The sequence below is a fragment of the Aythya marila genome, assembly GCF_965140915.1.
Source record: "Aythya marila genome assembly, chromosome: Z".
Classification (NCBI taxonomy): domain Eukaryota; kingdom Metazoa; phylum Chordata; class Aves; order Anseriformes; family Anatidae; genus Aythya; species Aythya marila.
The window spans coordinates 64,406,110-64,422,115 of NC_139080.1; the positions used below are offsets into that span (position 1 = coordinate 64,406,110).

Consider the following 16,006-nt stretch of genomic DNA (forward strand, 5'->3'; position numbering starts at 1 on the left):
CTGGCAGGTGTCCTGGTGGTAAACGTTACATGGAGGAACAAGACTTATGTGGGAACACTGCTGGACTGCACGAAGCATGACTGGGCCCCTCCCAGGTAGGCAATCATTCTGAGTCTGTTTTTTCTCTGCTGTGTTTTCACCCTCGGTCTCTGCCCAGAGACTATGTGGACATTAATAAAAAACAAATGGATATAATTGAAAACATACAGCCATGAAATGGGTAATTCTCTTTTCCACGCTGAAAAGTGGGGACATGCGGGTGGGCATTTTTATTTCCTTTTGTTTTGTGTTTTTGAGCGTGAGGGGAAATACATGGGATTCAGACAAAGAGGGGATCAATTTAAAAATACATTTCTGCAGATTTCGAAAAGCTTTCTCTTCAACTAATTAATTGGTCTTGTTTTTACCATTTTTGTCTTTTTTTTTATCACATTCCCTCTGAGACTGTTACATTCTCATTTGAAAGGACATCCTTCCTTTAATGCAAATAAAGGTTTTGTTATGGGAAATGGTGTTGTTTTGGTATCTGTTCAGTTCACAGCTCCTGCTGATGACATCTGCTCTTGTTTATATATAGGTTCTGTGAATCTCCAACAAGTGACCTGGAAATGCGAGGAGGACGGGGCAGGGGAAAGAGGGCAAGGTCTGCTGCAGCTGCAGCTGTACCTGGAAATGATACGAGTTTTACCGAGTCTAGAGGACTTCAGAATAAGAATCGAGGTGGTGCTAATGGGAAGGGAAGGAGGGGCAGCCTTAACTCAAGTGGGCGCAGGACACCCCCAAACTGCGCTGTGGATGAAGTCAAAGCCAGCCCCTCATCCACAAACAAGAGAAAAAGTAAGCCTCCAATGGAGCTAGACTTGAACTCCAGTTCGGAGGACAATAAGTGTGGAAAACGTGTTCGTACTAACTCTAGAAGCACTCCCACCACCCCACAGGGGAAACCAGAGACTACTTTTTTGGACCAAGGCTGCTCTTCTCCAGTGCTGATTGACTGTCCTCACCCCAACTGCAACAAAAAGTACAAGCACATTAATGGACTACGATACCACCAGGCTCATGCACATTTAGACCCAGAAAACAAACTGGAGTTTGAGCCTGACAGTGAAGACAAAATTTCAGACTGTGAAGAAGCTTTGAGTAATGTGGCACTTGAATGCAGTGAGCCAAGCACAAATTTGCCAGGCTTTGATCCGCTAAAAGCACCGACATCTCCTTCCTCTATCACTACCCCAGGGACCCCCAAGGGAAAAAGGGAACTGACCAGCAATGGCCCCAGTTCAGTTATCGGTTCCAAAACTGGCAAGAATTCTGGCAAAAAGAAAGGTCTGAACAGTGAATTGAACAGCCTTCCAGTAATTTCTAATATGGCAGCCACACTGGATAATTGCTCTGTAGCAGATGGCAATTTGCAAACTGAAATGCCAAAACTGGAGGCTGAAGGGCTAATAGATAAGAAGAGTATGGGTGATAAAGGCAAGAAAGCTAATAATTGCAAAGTGGATAAAAACCTTTCCAAACTGAAAACAGCCAGGCCCATTGCCCCAGCGCCAGCACCGACTCCTCCCCAGTTAATAGCTATACCTACTACAGCCTTTACAACCAGCACTACAGGGACAATACCGGGACTGCCCTCTCTAACAACTACTGTTGTTCAGGCTACACCAAAGAGCCCTCCGCTAAAACCTATTCAACCAAAGCCCACAATTATGGGAGAGCCAAGCACTGTAAACCCAGCTCTCACATCACTCAAAGACAAAAAGAAAAAGGAGAAGCGAAAGCTAAAGGACAAAGAAAGCAAAGAGACTGGAAGCCCTAAGATGGATTCTAAGCTGGGAAAGCTAGAGGATTCAAAAGGGACTGGGAAAGATTTATCTGGACATTTTTTAAAGGACCATCTCAACAAGAATGAAGTGTTAGCTAATGGACTTTCCGAGTCTCAAGAGAGCAGGATGGCGAGTATTAAGGCTGAAGCTGATAAGGTTTACACGTTCACAGACAATGCTCCCAGCCCTTCTATAGGGAGTGCCTCCAGGATGGAATGCAGCACTTTGGTGAATGGACAATCTTCGATGGCGCCACTGCATGTGTTGACACAAAATGGTGCAGATAGCGCTGCCGCTAAAACCAACAGCCCTGCTTACTCGGATATCTCTGATGCGGCTGATGACGGTGGCTCCGACAGCCGGTCAGAGGGCATGAGGTCAAAGGCCAGCTCTCCTTCGGATATTATTTCTAATAAGGACAGTGTTGTAAAAGGACATTCTTCAACCACAGCACAATCGGCTCAAGCGAAAGAGTCCCATTCTCCCTATTACCATGGCTACGATCCTTATTATTCTCCAAGTTACATGCACTCTGGACAGGTCAGCACCCCAGCAGCTGGGAACAGCAGCACCCCACAGGGACTGAAGATCAAAAAGGAGGCTGAGGAAGAGGCTGAAAAGAAAGAGAAGGCAGAACTGTCAGATCCCAAGAAAAGTGAAAGCAGTTCCTCTAATTTGCAGCCACAACATCAGTCAGTAATAACACAAAGACACCCTGCACTTGCTCAGTCACTTTATTATGGACAGTATGCCTATGGGCTCTATATGGACCAAAAGTCCTTAATGGCCTCTAATCCTGCTTACAGACAGCAGTATGAAAAATACTATGAGGACCAGCGACTAGCAGAACAGAAAATGGCACAAACTGGGAGGGACTGTGAAAGGAAGAATGAACCCCCCTTGAAGGAAATTGGAAAGGACGATAACAAGCAGAAAAATATCCCATCTGCTACTATTTCAAAGGCCCCTTCAACTCCAGAGTCAAGCAAAAATAACACTAAAATAGGGTCTTCAGTCCCTAACAAAGCTGAGGAGACGAGCAAATCACAGATCCTTTCCAATCACCAGCAGCAGCTTCAGTCTGACAGTTTCAAAGCCAAGCAAATGGAAAACCATCAGCTCATAAAGGAGGCTGTGGAGATGAAATCTGTTATGGACTCCATGAAGCAAACAGGAGTGGATCCAACCACGAGATTTAAACAGGTGAGATCACAGGAAATGGAACAAGAGTGTCTTGGTTTATCCTTAAATCATGGGAGATTTTGTATCTGATTCTGCTATGTTCTTCTACCTTTGCAGTCAAACAAGCTTTGCCATCCTTTTTTTCTTGCTGGTTAGTAATGTAGTCTGTGAATAGACCAACAGACATTTCAGTTGAGCTGTTTGAAAAGAAAAAAAAAATCTAGCAAGGTGGTGACAGAACCCAGGCTTAAGACCTGAATAGACTATTTTAAATTACATGCATGAATAAAATAGAATTAGATTTCTCTTTTAGATGTAAATTGTAAGCAATTTGCTTAGTTCAGAAATGAGAAATTTCAAGCAACATAAGCAGCTTTCATTGTGAGAAGACTTAAAGTAGATTCAAAACATGGTTTGAAGTGTTTCTTTTTTTTTTTTTGTTAAATGACAGTTGGCATTTACAAAAGATGGGTGAGCTGGTTCTTTGAAGAGTTGGCTTGAAGCTCAGCTCTTTATCTTAACCCAAGGTGACCTTTTTGAAACAGTTAAGTTCCCCTTCTGTCCTCAACCAACCTCCAGCCCCTACAGACCTACACAATGGATGAAATCATCTCTCCATTGAAGTCAGTGATAGTTTTGCCATTGACTTCAGTGGAACCAGAATTTCATCCAGTGGCTCATGCTGACCTTCCTAGATGTCAGATTTCCTTCATTCCAGGCAACGTTACTGCCTCTGTGCTCTGAACTGGAGCCTCGATGCTTAATGCTTTCATGTTCTGGTGTACGGTACATCCCAGACTTCACCCTAACAGTCTGCCTTTGAAGATGCAGTGGGGTCAGGTGAATGGGAGTTAGGGAGCTCTAAAGGAAGTGGGATGGTACAGGCCTGGGTAGGAGAAGATTTCTGCTGATTCAAATGGTTTTTTGAACCAGACAGTCCACGCGTCAAGTTCTTATGTTTCCGTTGCATGTGCCATGAGTGTGTATCTGTTGGAGACAGTGTTTGCAATTAGCTCTTGCATATCTTGCATTAAAAAAAACAAACAAACACACAACAAAGTCTTCCTGTTATTGTTCAATACCAATTTGATGTAGTCTGGTAAAGAACTCATCTGTTTAATTCTGTAACATGTTTATAAACTGCTCTGTGTAATGTATTAAGCAAAAATGTATTTGTGATATCCTGTATGTGTTCCCTAAACCTTGTGGTCTTGATCCTGTAAATACTTAACGTGTAGTTTTACAAACATAAAGTAAGACTGTCAGATGAGGAAGTCTGCCTAAATGTCTGACTTCCACTGATTCGTGAATGTTTGTAATATCAGGGACAGCACAAGTATCCTTCCAGCTAGATACATTTTTCAAGTTCATTGTTCCAGGTAATCTAAGAGTTCTGGCATATCATTAGGCAGCTTTAATTTTGTGGTTCACAGATATTTTTTGCTCTCTAGTGGGAAAATATCTCTGGGCTTTGATTAAAATGTTTTATGAACAGTGTGTTCTCAGAACTTCGATACAATGCATATGTATTTCATGATTAAACTAGTTAAAGGCATGAAGAAGGATAGAAGATGAAGAAATTGAATTAAATTTTGATAATAGCCTTTTGCTCTTTCATGGGAATGTTGGTTTGACTTTGAGCTCAAGGCACCCTGTAGCAAGCAAACCTCTCCTCTATGTAATACAGTTATGTTATTAAAACAGCTATTAAAAGTACATTAACTGAAATATGGGAATATCAATAATAATTTTATTTCAGTATATAAGTTCAGAAAAAAAAAATGTTTTCTCCTCCATATTAGGATCCAGATTCACGAACATGGCATCATTATGTCTATCAGCCCAAATACCTTGATCAGCAAAAATCAGAAGAACTTGATCGTGAGAAAAAGTTAAAAGAAGACAGCCCTAGAAAAACACCTAACAAGGAAAGTTCCCTGCCTAACCTTCCTGTCTCGTTAGCAAGCATTAAAGAGGAGCCTAAAGAGGTCAAGCGTTCTGATTCTCAATCAGTGGATGAGAGCAAGATAAAAAACGATGATCGAAAGACTCCTGTAAATTGGAAGGACTCTCGGGGTGCTAGAGTAGCAGTTTCCTCACCAATGAGTCAGCATCAGTCATATATCCAGTACTTGCATGCTTATCCTTATCCACAGATGTACGATCCCAACCATCCAGCCTATCGTGCAGTCTCTCCTGTCCTAATGCACAGCTATCCTGGTATGTATTCTGAAATTTGTCTTGTACACTAGTTAAGATTTACACGCTCAAAGTGCAGTAAAGCTTGCATTTTACTATTTCTATTAGTAGCTTGAGTAAATTAGAAGCTTTGTGGGTGACATTTGTATTGCTTCTGCTTCCACTAGGTAAAGTTCTGTAGATGAAACTGATTTAATACAAGATGTTCCTTTTATGAACTGTCACCATTTCCAGCCAGAGTTTCCCCAACCCTTGACAGTCTGCTATTGCTGTTAGACTGACAGATAGTTTATTGCCTATAAAAATATTCTAAGCACTTACTGTCAGAACCATTATAGTTACTATTCCTTTCACTTAAAGAGGACCCATAAATGTCTGAAATGGCTATCAGCTCAACCCTCTTTATAGCCTCCATTCATCAGTGTAAAGTAGGTTAAAAAAAAAAAAAAAAGAAGCAAAGATACCATTTGATAGTCACATGATCCATTTTTGATGTTACCCCCTGTCCTGGTATCCCTTCCTCCTACCTCTCTATATCCAAAATACGAAAACAGTAACTTGATGTGGTATTTATTGTTTACCTACAGGGGCCTATCTCTCTCCAGGATTTCATTACCCAGTTTACGGGAAGATGTCAGGGAGAGAAGAGGCGGAGAAAGTCAATACCAGCCCGAGCATCAACGCAAAATCAACCACTGAGTCCAAAGCACTGGATTTGCTCCAGCAGCATGCCAACCAGTATCGCAGCAAGTCCCCTGTTGTAAGGCTTCTTCTGTTGTTACCAAGGAGCAGTACTTTTGGGGAGGGGTAAAGAGCACAATTTTAAGAAGCACACAGTCAGACATCAGGCTTCGAATGCATGATGCTTCTTTAGAGTATTGCTTAAAATAAAACCAATTTAAAGTCACAGTGCTTCTGTGGCAAATTGGAAGTGACACATATAACAGGGTTCTGTGCTCAGGGTCTTTCTGACTTAAATGAATGGACTCGTATAGAAACCAAGATCCAGAGGTACCTCCTGGTGCATGGTTTATTGCAGTTAATAATTATTTCCTGTTTGGAAACAGATAATGAAATGAGAAGACGGGCTGTGGGATCTCATAATATCAATTTGCTGTATTTACCATGAAGCCGGTGAAGCCGTATTTCCAAATAGCTCATTACAAGCTCCAATTTCTGAAGATTTCCATGTTAGAACAAACACTGCTATGTCACTTCCAGAAAAATTGGTGCTGGTTTTAACTGTGAGCAAGTCACTGACTGATTCTATTTTTGAAAGGGCTTTCTAGCTATTCAGGCAGGCTTGATCCCCTGAGTGCTTTAAAGAGGGCTGAGGATTCATTTACATCAGCTCTCAGCAGCTTAAATAGGTTGTTCAGGCATTGGCAAGTCAGCCAAGCATAAGGGTGCCCAAAACTAGAGGTCAGCAAGGTGGAAGCCTTCATGCTGCAGTGTGTTGCTTCGAAATTTCTGCTCAGAGAAAGTCTTCCATTAGTCAGAGACACAAGCTTTAGATTAGAATCAAATGCAAATAAACCGTTCTATAAACTTCTTCATCAGAAAAAAAAAGCTTCATCATTTGAATGTCATTGCCACATAATATTGGTGAGTGTGTTTTTGTTGAGATTTCCTCCTTTTTAAAGAAAAAATCTAATATCAGTTTGCTTTCACCTTTTATTGCCAGCCCGTGGAAAAATCAGCAGCTGAGCGTGAACGGGAAGCAGAAAGGGAAAGAGACCGTCATTCTCCTTTTAGCCAGCGACATCTCCATACACACCATCACACACATGTTGGGATGGGTTACCCACTTATACCTGGACAGTATGACCCATTTCAAGGTGAGCAGAAGAAGGTTTCCAGTGATGGCATTAGCTCACCATGTGAAGTCATTACCTTGACATTGCAAGTCATATCTACATGAAGCATTTTGAATCCCCTTGTTAGATCAGAAATGCTTTACCTTTAGGAAGAAGGCTTTGAAACTCACAGTGAGGGCTAACAACAAATAGATAACTTCATGCCTGAGAAATACTAAGTTTTGTTAGCAAAGCTGGGTTTTAGAACATTAGTGAAGATGCACCAGTTAGGCTGTCATTCACATGAATGTTTTCATTCCTACTGCAGACTGACATTAACTGGCTGAAAGGCAGTGAAAAACAAACCAAACAACCTTGTTTTTGTATATTTAGAGTTGTGTAAGGAATGGAAGAAATATAGCAAAGACAGAAGCGTTTGATAATGAGCATATTTTATGTACAAGGCATTGGAGTCACAAGGGCTTGCGCGTGTTATAATTTGATTGTCTGAAAGAGAACTCTTTGTATTTTTGCAAATGCAGTGCACAAAGTTGCAGTCAGGGAAAAGCAGCACAGTAAGACACGATTCATTCTCCCTAGGTTTTATACCAGTCTTTGACTGTTTTTCACTAAGCCTGGATTCTAGCTAAATTAAAAGGAGGTTTCCTCCCATGCAGCAAAGTACGTGCTATCACAATTGCTGGCTAAAATGACATTAATTCATTATGTTCACTTGGTGCCTCAGCAGCTATTTTTCCTGTGTAAAAGTCTTGAAATTTCTCAGTTTGATTCAGTGATTCCATATGCCTATGGGATGCATTATGCTTGTTCAGTAGGAAAACTGTAAAAATGATAAGTTATTATGAAAGTATTGTATTCTGAGCAGCTGGCATGTCGTTTCTGTAATTCACTGTGACTTTTGATTCTTGTTGTTTCCTGGTACCTATTACTTCTGCTGAGCTTCCTATTCAGGAATTCATACAAACCATTTAGCAGCATGCAGTGCAGTACTTGGAAAGGAATACAATCAGTAGGAATGCTGTATTTTCTTGTAAAATATCTATCAAGGACAGTTCGGTATACTATAAGAAGCCAAGTTGATTATACTGGGTAGATTTCCTTAATACTGTTGCCCAAAACATTTGCCATTCGTGTAGTGTTACACACACACACACACACACACACACACACATTTTCAGATGGTGGTTTTTTGTTTGTTTGTTTATCTGTTTGTCTTGGAGATGCTTCCTACCATTTCTCACAAAAATGCGTTAAATCCAGAAGTACATCAACATTCCTTCTTTCTTCTTCCCTCAGGATTGACCTCTGCTGCCCTTGTTGCCACTCAGCAGGTGGCTGCGCAGGCATCTGCAACTGGTATGTTTCCTGCACAAAGAAGGTAAATAGCCAGTAAATCTTAAGTTACTTTTTTTTTAACGTAGAGAGGAGAAAGCAAATAATAAATTTTACAACCTCTGTTGGTCTAAAGTTCCTTGTGTGATGTAGTTTTTAAGGAGGAGGAAGGACTTGGCTGGGACTTCGGGATAATCATAGTTTTATTCTCTTTAAGTTTCTCACAGTTTTTTCATATTCTTATAGTTTTCTCATATTCTCATAGTTTTCTTCTCTTCATTTTGTCATGTTGCGTCTTTTAATTGTAACATAGATCATGAACAGGGAGCAAGTAGTCTGCCTTCTGAGATTTTACATAGACTATAAGTGTTGGTATTATTAAGGTAAAGTGAAATTTTGTGAAATTATAAATTGTGTTTTTTTGTTTGTTTGTTTATTGTATTTTTAAAGGGTTTTAAACGTAGTATTCAATCAGATCCATTGTATTAGATCCAGGAAAAATTAAGAGTTTATCTAATCTGCAAGTCTGCCTGGTTTGATGATTTTACTGTCAGAGAGGTTTGCTTGGGTATCCATTAGAGATTACATCATTTTAAAGTTACATACCAGTACTGTACTCTTGCCTCTCAGGCATTTACTAGGTAGAAGTTACTTCAGTAGAAGTAACCCTCTAACTGTTATCCTTATCCTTCAAGAGGAAAGAGACTCTTGTGTATAATAATGATCCCATTTCAACTGAAAATCCCAAAGCGCCCTTAACAGTAGGGTCTTTCTCATCACTGCCATGTTAAGTCTTGGAGTTTGATGTATTAGGTAGTACTATAAAGTTCTGTGGTTATGGATGTCTTTCTGAAAGCTGACTCTGAAAACAAGTGGCCATGTAAGGCTCTCACCTGGAATTACTCGAATGAGAAGGGTTTCTACTTCTGAGAGAGGTGATGCATGCTAGGGTTTCAGAGCCCAGGAGATGGATCTCGGCACATGTTACTCGCGAGTATGTTGTTCCTGGCAGGGGAGGGAAAAGGACGTGGCTTAGATGTCTTTCCTGCTTGGGTTTGAGAGCACTGTGCAGGTTTCATTTCACAGTGTTTGTCCGAGGTGCAGAAAACATTAGGAAAAGAGGACACCGCATACTAAAACATTCTTCTTTCTCTTTTCAGAGAATGATGAGTTTGGAGATGTACATTGTCATGTGACTGGATCACATGAGGAAGCGCTTTATTACAGACATCAGTTCCATGGTGTTAATTTGAAATGCCTTAATGGCAGGCAAAAACCAGTCATTTCATTTTTGTAAATTGCAGATTTTATCACAGAGTAACAAATGTTGCTGTAATTAGACTTCTGTTTTTATATATATATATGCGTATATATATATACATATATATATAAAAATATATATATATTCTTTACTTTTTTTGTATCAATAACCAGGCTCGCACACAGGGTCTGCTGCTAAGTTGCAAACCACATAGTAAAAGGAGAAATGTATTTGTCATGTTTAGAAAGTGTTAACCGCAAAAGGTTGTTTGTTTCTTTCTCTTTTTTTTTCTTTTTTTTTTTTTTTCTTTCAAGTTGTAAATAAATAATGTTATGTATCAGTGTGCCTGAACCTTGCGTACCCTTCTGATATTTCCCACAAGCTCTCAGAGAGGCTAACTGTGATGACACTTTGGTACAATGTAGATGTCTATTTGGTGGCTCCTATTAAGATGCATCAGTGTAAAATGTTACTGTATTCACTGTTTCATTGTAATTGTGTATTGTGAAAAATATACCTTTGGAAGGCATGGGGATCTTAGTACCACAAAAACTGTGTTGTACATAATGTAAAATTTTTAAATGGAAAATAATGAGCATCTGTGAATAATGAAATGTCTTTTTTGATAATCTTGAATGGCAGATAACCAATAGCCTGCATAACAGAAGACATCTGTGATTGTTCTATTACTTGAATAGTCCTGCAGTCTTTTTTTTAATGTTTACAATTATCCAGTTTTAGAAGAGAGACTTTAATGCCATTGCCTGGTTACTTGTTTTATGCTGTAATCTAGTTTATTTTATGTAAAATGTATATTGAATGCTTTCATTTTTATACCTGCCTTAAATAATTTGGCAATCAGAATAAAGAAAAAAAGTTGTTTTTGTACTTTCTTGGTGTGTATGGGCCACTTTGAAAGATGTGTCGTAGGTGTAGATAGCAGAGCCTGAAGCTGCCACTCCACTGCTGGTCTGTCTCAGAAGTGCTCCCTGGGGTTCAGTTACCAGTGTGCCCCTGCAGCGATCCTCTGCCTGCCCTGTCGGGCCCGCAGTGCTCTCCTCTCCCAGGGCCTATGCGGGACCCAAGCCAGGTGATAGCACTGGACCTCTTTCTGCTGACCCCAGTAGGCTTGGAAAAGGCCCATAGAAGCCTCGGGTGTAATATTAGAGGTACTCCAAAAGGCATTAGAGATTTGCCTTTTTTAGCACAGCTCTGTGTACTATAAATTACAGGTGATTTTTTTTTGTTATATCTGTATTGCACCCCCCCAAATGAATAAATGCACAAAAACTGAGGACATGTAGAGTAAAAGAAAAAGGCCATTGCTGTGCTTAACCATTGGTACTTGTATTACCACAAAATAAATATTTTTTGTGGCTATACCACCTGGTTTGTTTAATTGCACTAAACACAGTACACAGTAATATGAAAACACTAATTATGACTTGAAAAAAGTCAGATTTACTGGTCAGGTTTTTGAGGCTTTAACTTCTATCCTTTCCTACGTATCCCAGTTATATTAGTAGTCAAAACTGTTTTTTAAAGTTTTACTGTTTTGTTTTTTTTGGCAGGGTGAATTACTAGAAGTTAGAGCTTGTTTATGAAGTCGGTTCCATTTCTCCTGCCTTGTGAATACTTAATGCAGAAGGATGAATTAAAGATTCCCAGCAGACAAGCACACTTGGACTTTTTATATTACTATGATGAATCTGCCATTCATATTGGTATAATTGTTTTATTTTTATAGGCATAAAATAAGTTCCCATAGTGACTAGTAATAAGGTTTATTGATTTTTACTACACATTATTCATCTGTGGCTTACTCCTATCATCTTGTTCTGAACACGTTCAGAAGTTTCACAGTGGTGACATACTACAAATTAACTTCATCAAAAATGGGAAGGAAGAGGTGTTTTTTTTTTTTTGTTTTTTTTTTTTTTTGTTTTTTTTTTGTGGATGGGGATATTGTGAATGCAGAACTCCTTAAAAATAAGTGCCTTATTACTTCTATATTAAAAGCTTAGACGGTTTTTGTATTGAAATGTACCATTGATTTCTTTTCAGTCTAGACCATTAATGCTTCTGCAGCAAAACAGATCTTATAAATTCACACTATTGGTGATTTTGATTTAGTGTGGTTTAATATAGTGTTGTAAGTAACTGGAATGAATTACTCTGATTGATATGGGGTAAGCAGCAGTTAAAATTATAATTAATGTTATAACTTTATTATATCCTTGAAATTTGTAAGAGAGGCTAACAGACATTGCCATTTATTGTCTTCCTCCACTTAAGGTTATTCTTTTCCCTCTATCTTCATAACTTTCCTTTTAACTTAGCACTTGCCATGCTGACCTCCTTAAAGGCTGTGCAGCTGGCTCAATAACTCCCCAAAGCCAAAAGATATCCATCTGCATGTCCAAGTTTGACATGCAGCTGCTGTAATCATTTCATCCTTGTGTATCCAAAGGATGAGCAAACTGAAGCAGCAGTATGAGGAAGACAATTTATAAACCTGGGAACTTAGGGCCACAGAAGCTGGTCACTGGAAGGGGGCAGCTGAAGCAGCATGGTACAGATCTATCTGTGCTGTTGTTTTCCACAGGCAGGGCTTGTGTTCCTTGTGACCTCCAGCTAACACCCTTACCACTCTGCTCTGCTAGCAGCTGCAGTCAGTGACCCTGTTCTACCTTTCATTCGGGTGTTGCCAGCTGTCTCGTAGAGGTGAACAAGGGCTTTAGTATTACAGCGACTTCTGTGAGTTTCTAACCTGTCCATGGCATGCAGTTAGAGGAAAGAAAAGTCTGTCAGTGGGAGCCCATCATCACACCAACCCAAAACCCCAGCCAGGGAGTTATTGCCTGTGGTGCTTGCACTGGGAGGAAAACAGATGTGAATGGAGAGGGCATGGTTGGTTTGATTAATCTTACAGATCTAGAGGCTCAAATAAGACAAGGGTCTAACTGACTGAGTTGGGTGACTAGCAGGGCTAGACTGGAACCATTGAAAGTGGAGCCCAGTTGAAACATTTTTCCAGTTTCATATTTTTAGACTCCCTGGTCACTTTAGTGAACACCTAAGAACTCATAGAGCTAATTCTGTGCCATCTCATCCCCTCCTTTGCTTCTGAAGGGTGTGTTGGTTGGATGTAATCATCGGGTCATTAAGTCTCTGACAATTGCTGGCAGTGCATGTGCTTTCAGAGGATATAAGATGAGAGAATCCGTTAATGCATCCTAAAATACACCAGGTATCACTGATAGCACAAAAAATGGCATAAACAACACCATGGTGCCCTTCTGCAATTCTCCACCCTGTCTGTTTTCAGGGAAGGAGTGGGAGAGTTGTGCAAGGAATCTAGTGCTTATTTCCTTCTGGCATCATGGTCTTGCACTCTTATCACAACTACAGATGTACCGTCCTCATCCTGCAATAAAATCTCATTCTAATACTTGCTTGCCATACTCTCTTACTCCTCTTTCTCTCCACATCTCTCTCCTTCTCTCCCCTTCACCTTATTTGGCCACTTAATAAGTCCTCTAGCTTACTTCCATTTGATATCATCAAAACTTACTTGTTCTATCTGTGTAGCTAAAATCCTTCTGCATACATTTGCAATCTCAGCTCTTGATTAGTATCTGATCTTTTATTTTATCACGTTCCCTTCTTTGACCTTTTTTTTCCTTTTTTTTTTTTTTTTTCTTTTCTGTTTTATGCTGTGTTAATGTAGCCTGTCTCTCTTCAGTATAAAGTGTTTGGGACACAAAACATGTTTCACTTCAAATTCCCACAATGTAGGTCATATGGACATATGTATAGCTCTTTCTGAGTAATAGCAATGGATGCTTCTAACATCAGGTAGATGATAGTACAAGATGTCATGAGTAGTTAGAGCAGACCATTACTAACAAGGAGCTTAAGATAACTGACAAAAGACTTTATGGTTTTGAAAGCTATGTTAAAACCATTACTGCCTCGAAAACTGAGAATGATATCAAGCCTATATAGGAAGTCTAAAGCTTCCTTGAATCAGAGAGAACTGGAGGTACATAGTCATTACTTAATGAGCCAGCTTTGCTCTACTTTAGAGAAAGAGGTGTTTTCTTCATTTGTTTCAGTCTTAACCTTTACCTAGCTTTCTGTATTAAATGCTCTACAGCATTACCATGAACTACAGTTTTCCTTGATGTAGGTTTTTAATTAGGTCAATATTGTCTAAACTGAGAAAGTCAGATAGCTTTTTTTTTTTTTTTTTTTTTTTGAGCAAGTCCTACTTGTTACTTTTATTTAGAAATACATGATGATTTAATTCAAGTGTACATTTGAATTTTGGTAGCAGAATAAGCTATCCACTTCAGTTTAATGTGGAAAAACCCTAGGTCTTGATTTGTATTGTTTTCATTATGCTTTTTGTCCCTTTCTTTAGAGCACAAGCTTTAAAAGATACTCTTTTTTTACAGAAAGCGGAAAACAAAAGAAGTCTAATAACTTTGGTGTTTCAGCTCATATTCAGGATGTCTTTACTTACCCAGTAAACATTCTGCTTTACCAGAGAGTATGGAAAGTCCTTTCTGGCATACCCACTGTTTACTAGCTGAATCTGTTTCATTTTGAGGAATGGGAAAGCTTTTCAAAGACACTATTTTTTCACTGCCTTAACCATTTCTGTAAGGAATTTTAATGCCTATAGAATACCATTTAAATCCTCATGGTGTCTGTTAGTAATTTTAAGCAGCACATGCTAAATAGCACTCTCAACCTCAGTGGCAACTCTGAAACTTCTTGTCTAGGCTGATAAATTAACAAACTTAGGATTTCACAAAGGTAATTGTTACTTGCTACCTGACAATATTTATCAAGCAGAAAACTTGTTATTCTCCGCCATAATATAGAAAAGTGCTCTGGGGACTTTCAATGCATATGTTGTTATAGACAAATGAACTGCTATAAAACGAAGCCCGTACCTGTAGTAATGTTTTGGTAGCTTTGTAGTAGTTTCAGTAGCGTTGTGAAGTATTTTGGGGTGGTATAATGGTGTATGTTAGTTACATGATTTCTGTTGTTTGAGTTTGCTGATGGTAAAACAGTGCTTATTTATAGCTTTCAGCATAATACTTCAGAATTTCTTTATGAAACTGAATGGTACAGCAGTGCCTGATGGAGGGGAAAAAAAAAAAAAAAAAAAAAAAAGAATCAGGAAGCAAAGATTCTCTGAAAGCTCGTTTAAACCCTAAACACAAGAGACTAATTTTAAGGTATGCATCTTGACAGGCAGAGTAAATGGTTGTAGTTCCTGGCTGAGGAGGGTGTGATGAGACCAGGATGGCCCCAGGGGAACCCCTGCTGCTGGCCATACCCTGGCAGTGGTGAACAAGGACGTGTAGTTTCTGTTGGACTTGGTTTGGGGCTGTTTCTAATAGAAGGGTATGCAGGAAATGTGCTTCAGTCAGACCCTTGTTAATATTTTCTTAATTAGTCAAAAGAAAGTTGAAAGAGGAATTTTGCGTGCGTATTTCAAGTCAGACTTTACAGAACAGTGGAAATGAGGTGGGATAAAAAGCCCCAGAGTTTTCTGATTGAAGAACTTCTTATGTAGTTAACAGGCTGCCATGAAAAAAAAAAAAAAGTTCCTCTTTTTCTTTGCATTTTTTCTGATTTTCTCAGTTATATAAACTTGAGTCCACAAGACACTAGAAAAAACTTGAGGGGAGAGGGGAAAATTTTCCTCTCCATATCCAGCACGGGTGACTGAAAGGGATAGGCTTTGCAGTTAGCTTTAACAGGAGCTGGCCTTTAATATGTGTGCTCAAATTGGGTAGCTTCCTTGTCAGAACCAGTTTCTCCTTGATAAGTCTCTATTCAGCGCTGCTGGTCGCTTCAAAAACCTGACTCTACCTTCTTCCTTTGGGTCTCTGTGTTCCACAGGAGACAGTGGGAAGAAGCAGATCAAGGGGCTAGATGGACTGCAGGAAGGGCTGACGGTTCTGCTATTCCATTGCTTATGCATGCCAGAGCAAGGCTTTTTAATGGCCTTTTCTTCACACCTTTCCCCACCTCCATCTCCACATCAGTTTAAGTGCTCACAGAGATGAGCCTGATCAAGCCACTGATTTTTAAGCAGAGCTCCATACAGAAAAGGTCATTGAAATGTCAATGATACAATATGTCTCCCCATGCCATGCTTTGAAACGTAACAATTTAGTACCAGGCTTTGCCTCAAGTGTTTGCTGAGCCCTTTCATGATCATTCTGCTTTCAAATAATCTGGCTTCCTTTAACAGAGAATTTGCCAAATGCTCAGCCTCTGTAGCTGTCTTGTGATTTCATTGAATTCAGATGGCCAGTTTCCATTTTACATACTGTGGTGGTTTAACGCCAATGGAGAGCGCA

The 16,006-nt window shown here is 39.6% G+C and overlaps 1 protein-coding gene across 4 annotated transcripts in view; it reads left to right on the forward strand.

Annotated features, from left to right (window-relative positions):
- The window catches only part of ZNF608 (zinc finger protein 608), an 80,318-nt gene extending 69,874 nt beyond the window's left edge, over positions 1-10,444 (forward strand). For 2 of the 4 annotated variants that reach the window (XM_082783890.1, XM_082783889.1), the window contains 7 exons: positions 8-95; positions 578-3,029; positions 4,811-5,228; positions 5,795-5,967; positions 6,892-7,045; positions 8,321-8,380; positions 9,517-10,444. In XM_082783890.1, the coding sequence (XP_082640016.1) occupies positions 8-95; positions 578-3,029; positions 4,811-5,228; positions 5,795-5,967; positions 6,892-7,045; positions 8,321-8,380; positions 9,517-9,653 (3,482 nt within the window). In that variant the 3' untranslated portion in view covers positions 9,654-10,444. Of the gene's footprint in view, positions 1-7; positions 96-577; positions 3,030-4,810; positions 5,229-5,794; positions 5,968-6,891; positions 7,046-8,320; positions 9,172-9,516 lie in introns of those variants that run through there. The other 2 variants (XM_082783891.1, XM_082783892.1) reach the window with 2 other exon arrangements.
- The last annotated feature ends 5,562 nt before the right edge of the window (positions 10,445-16,006 follow it).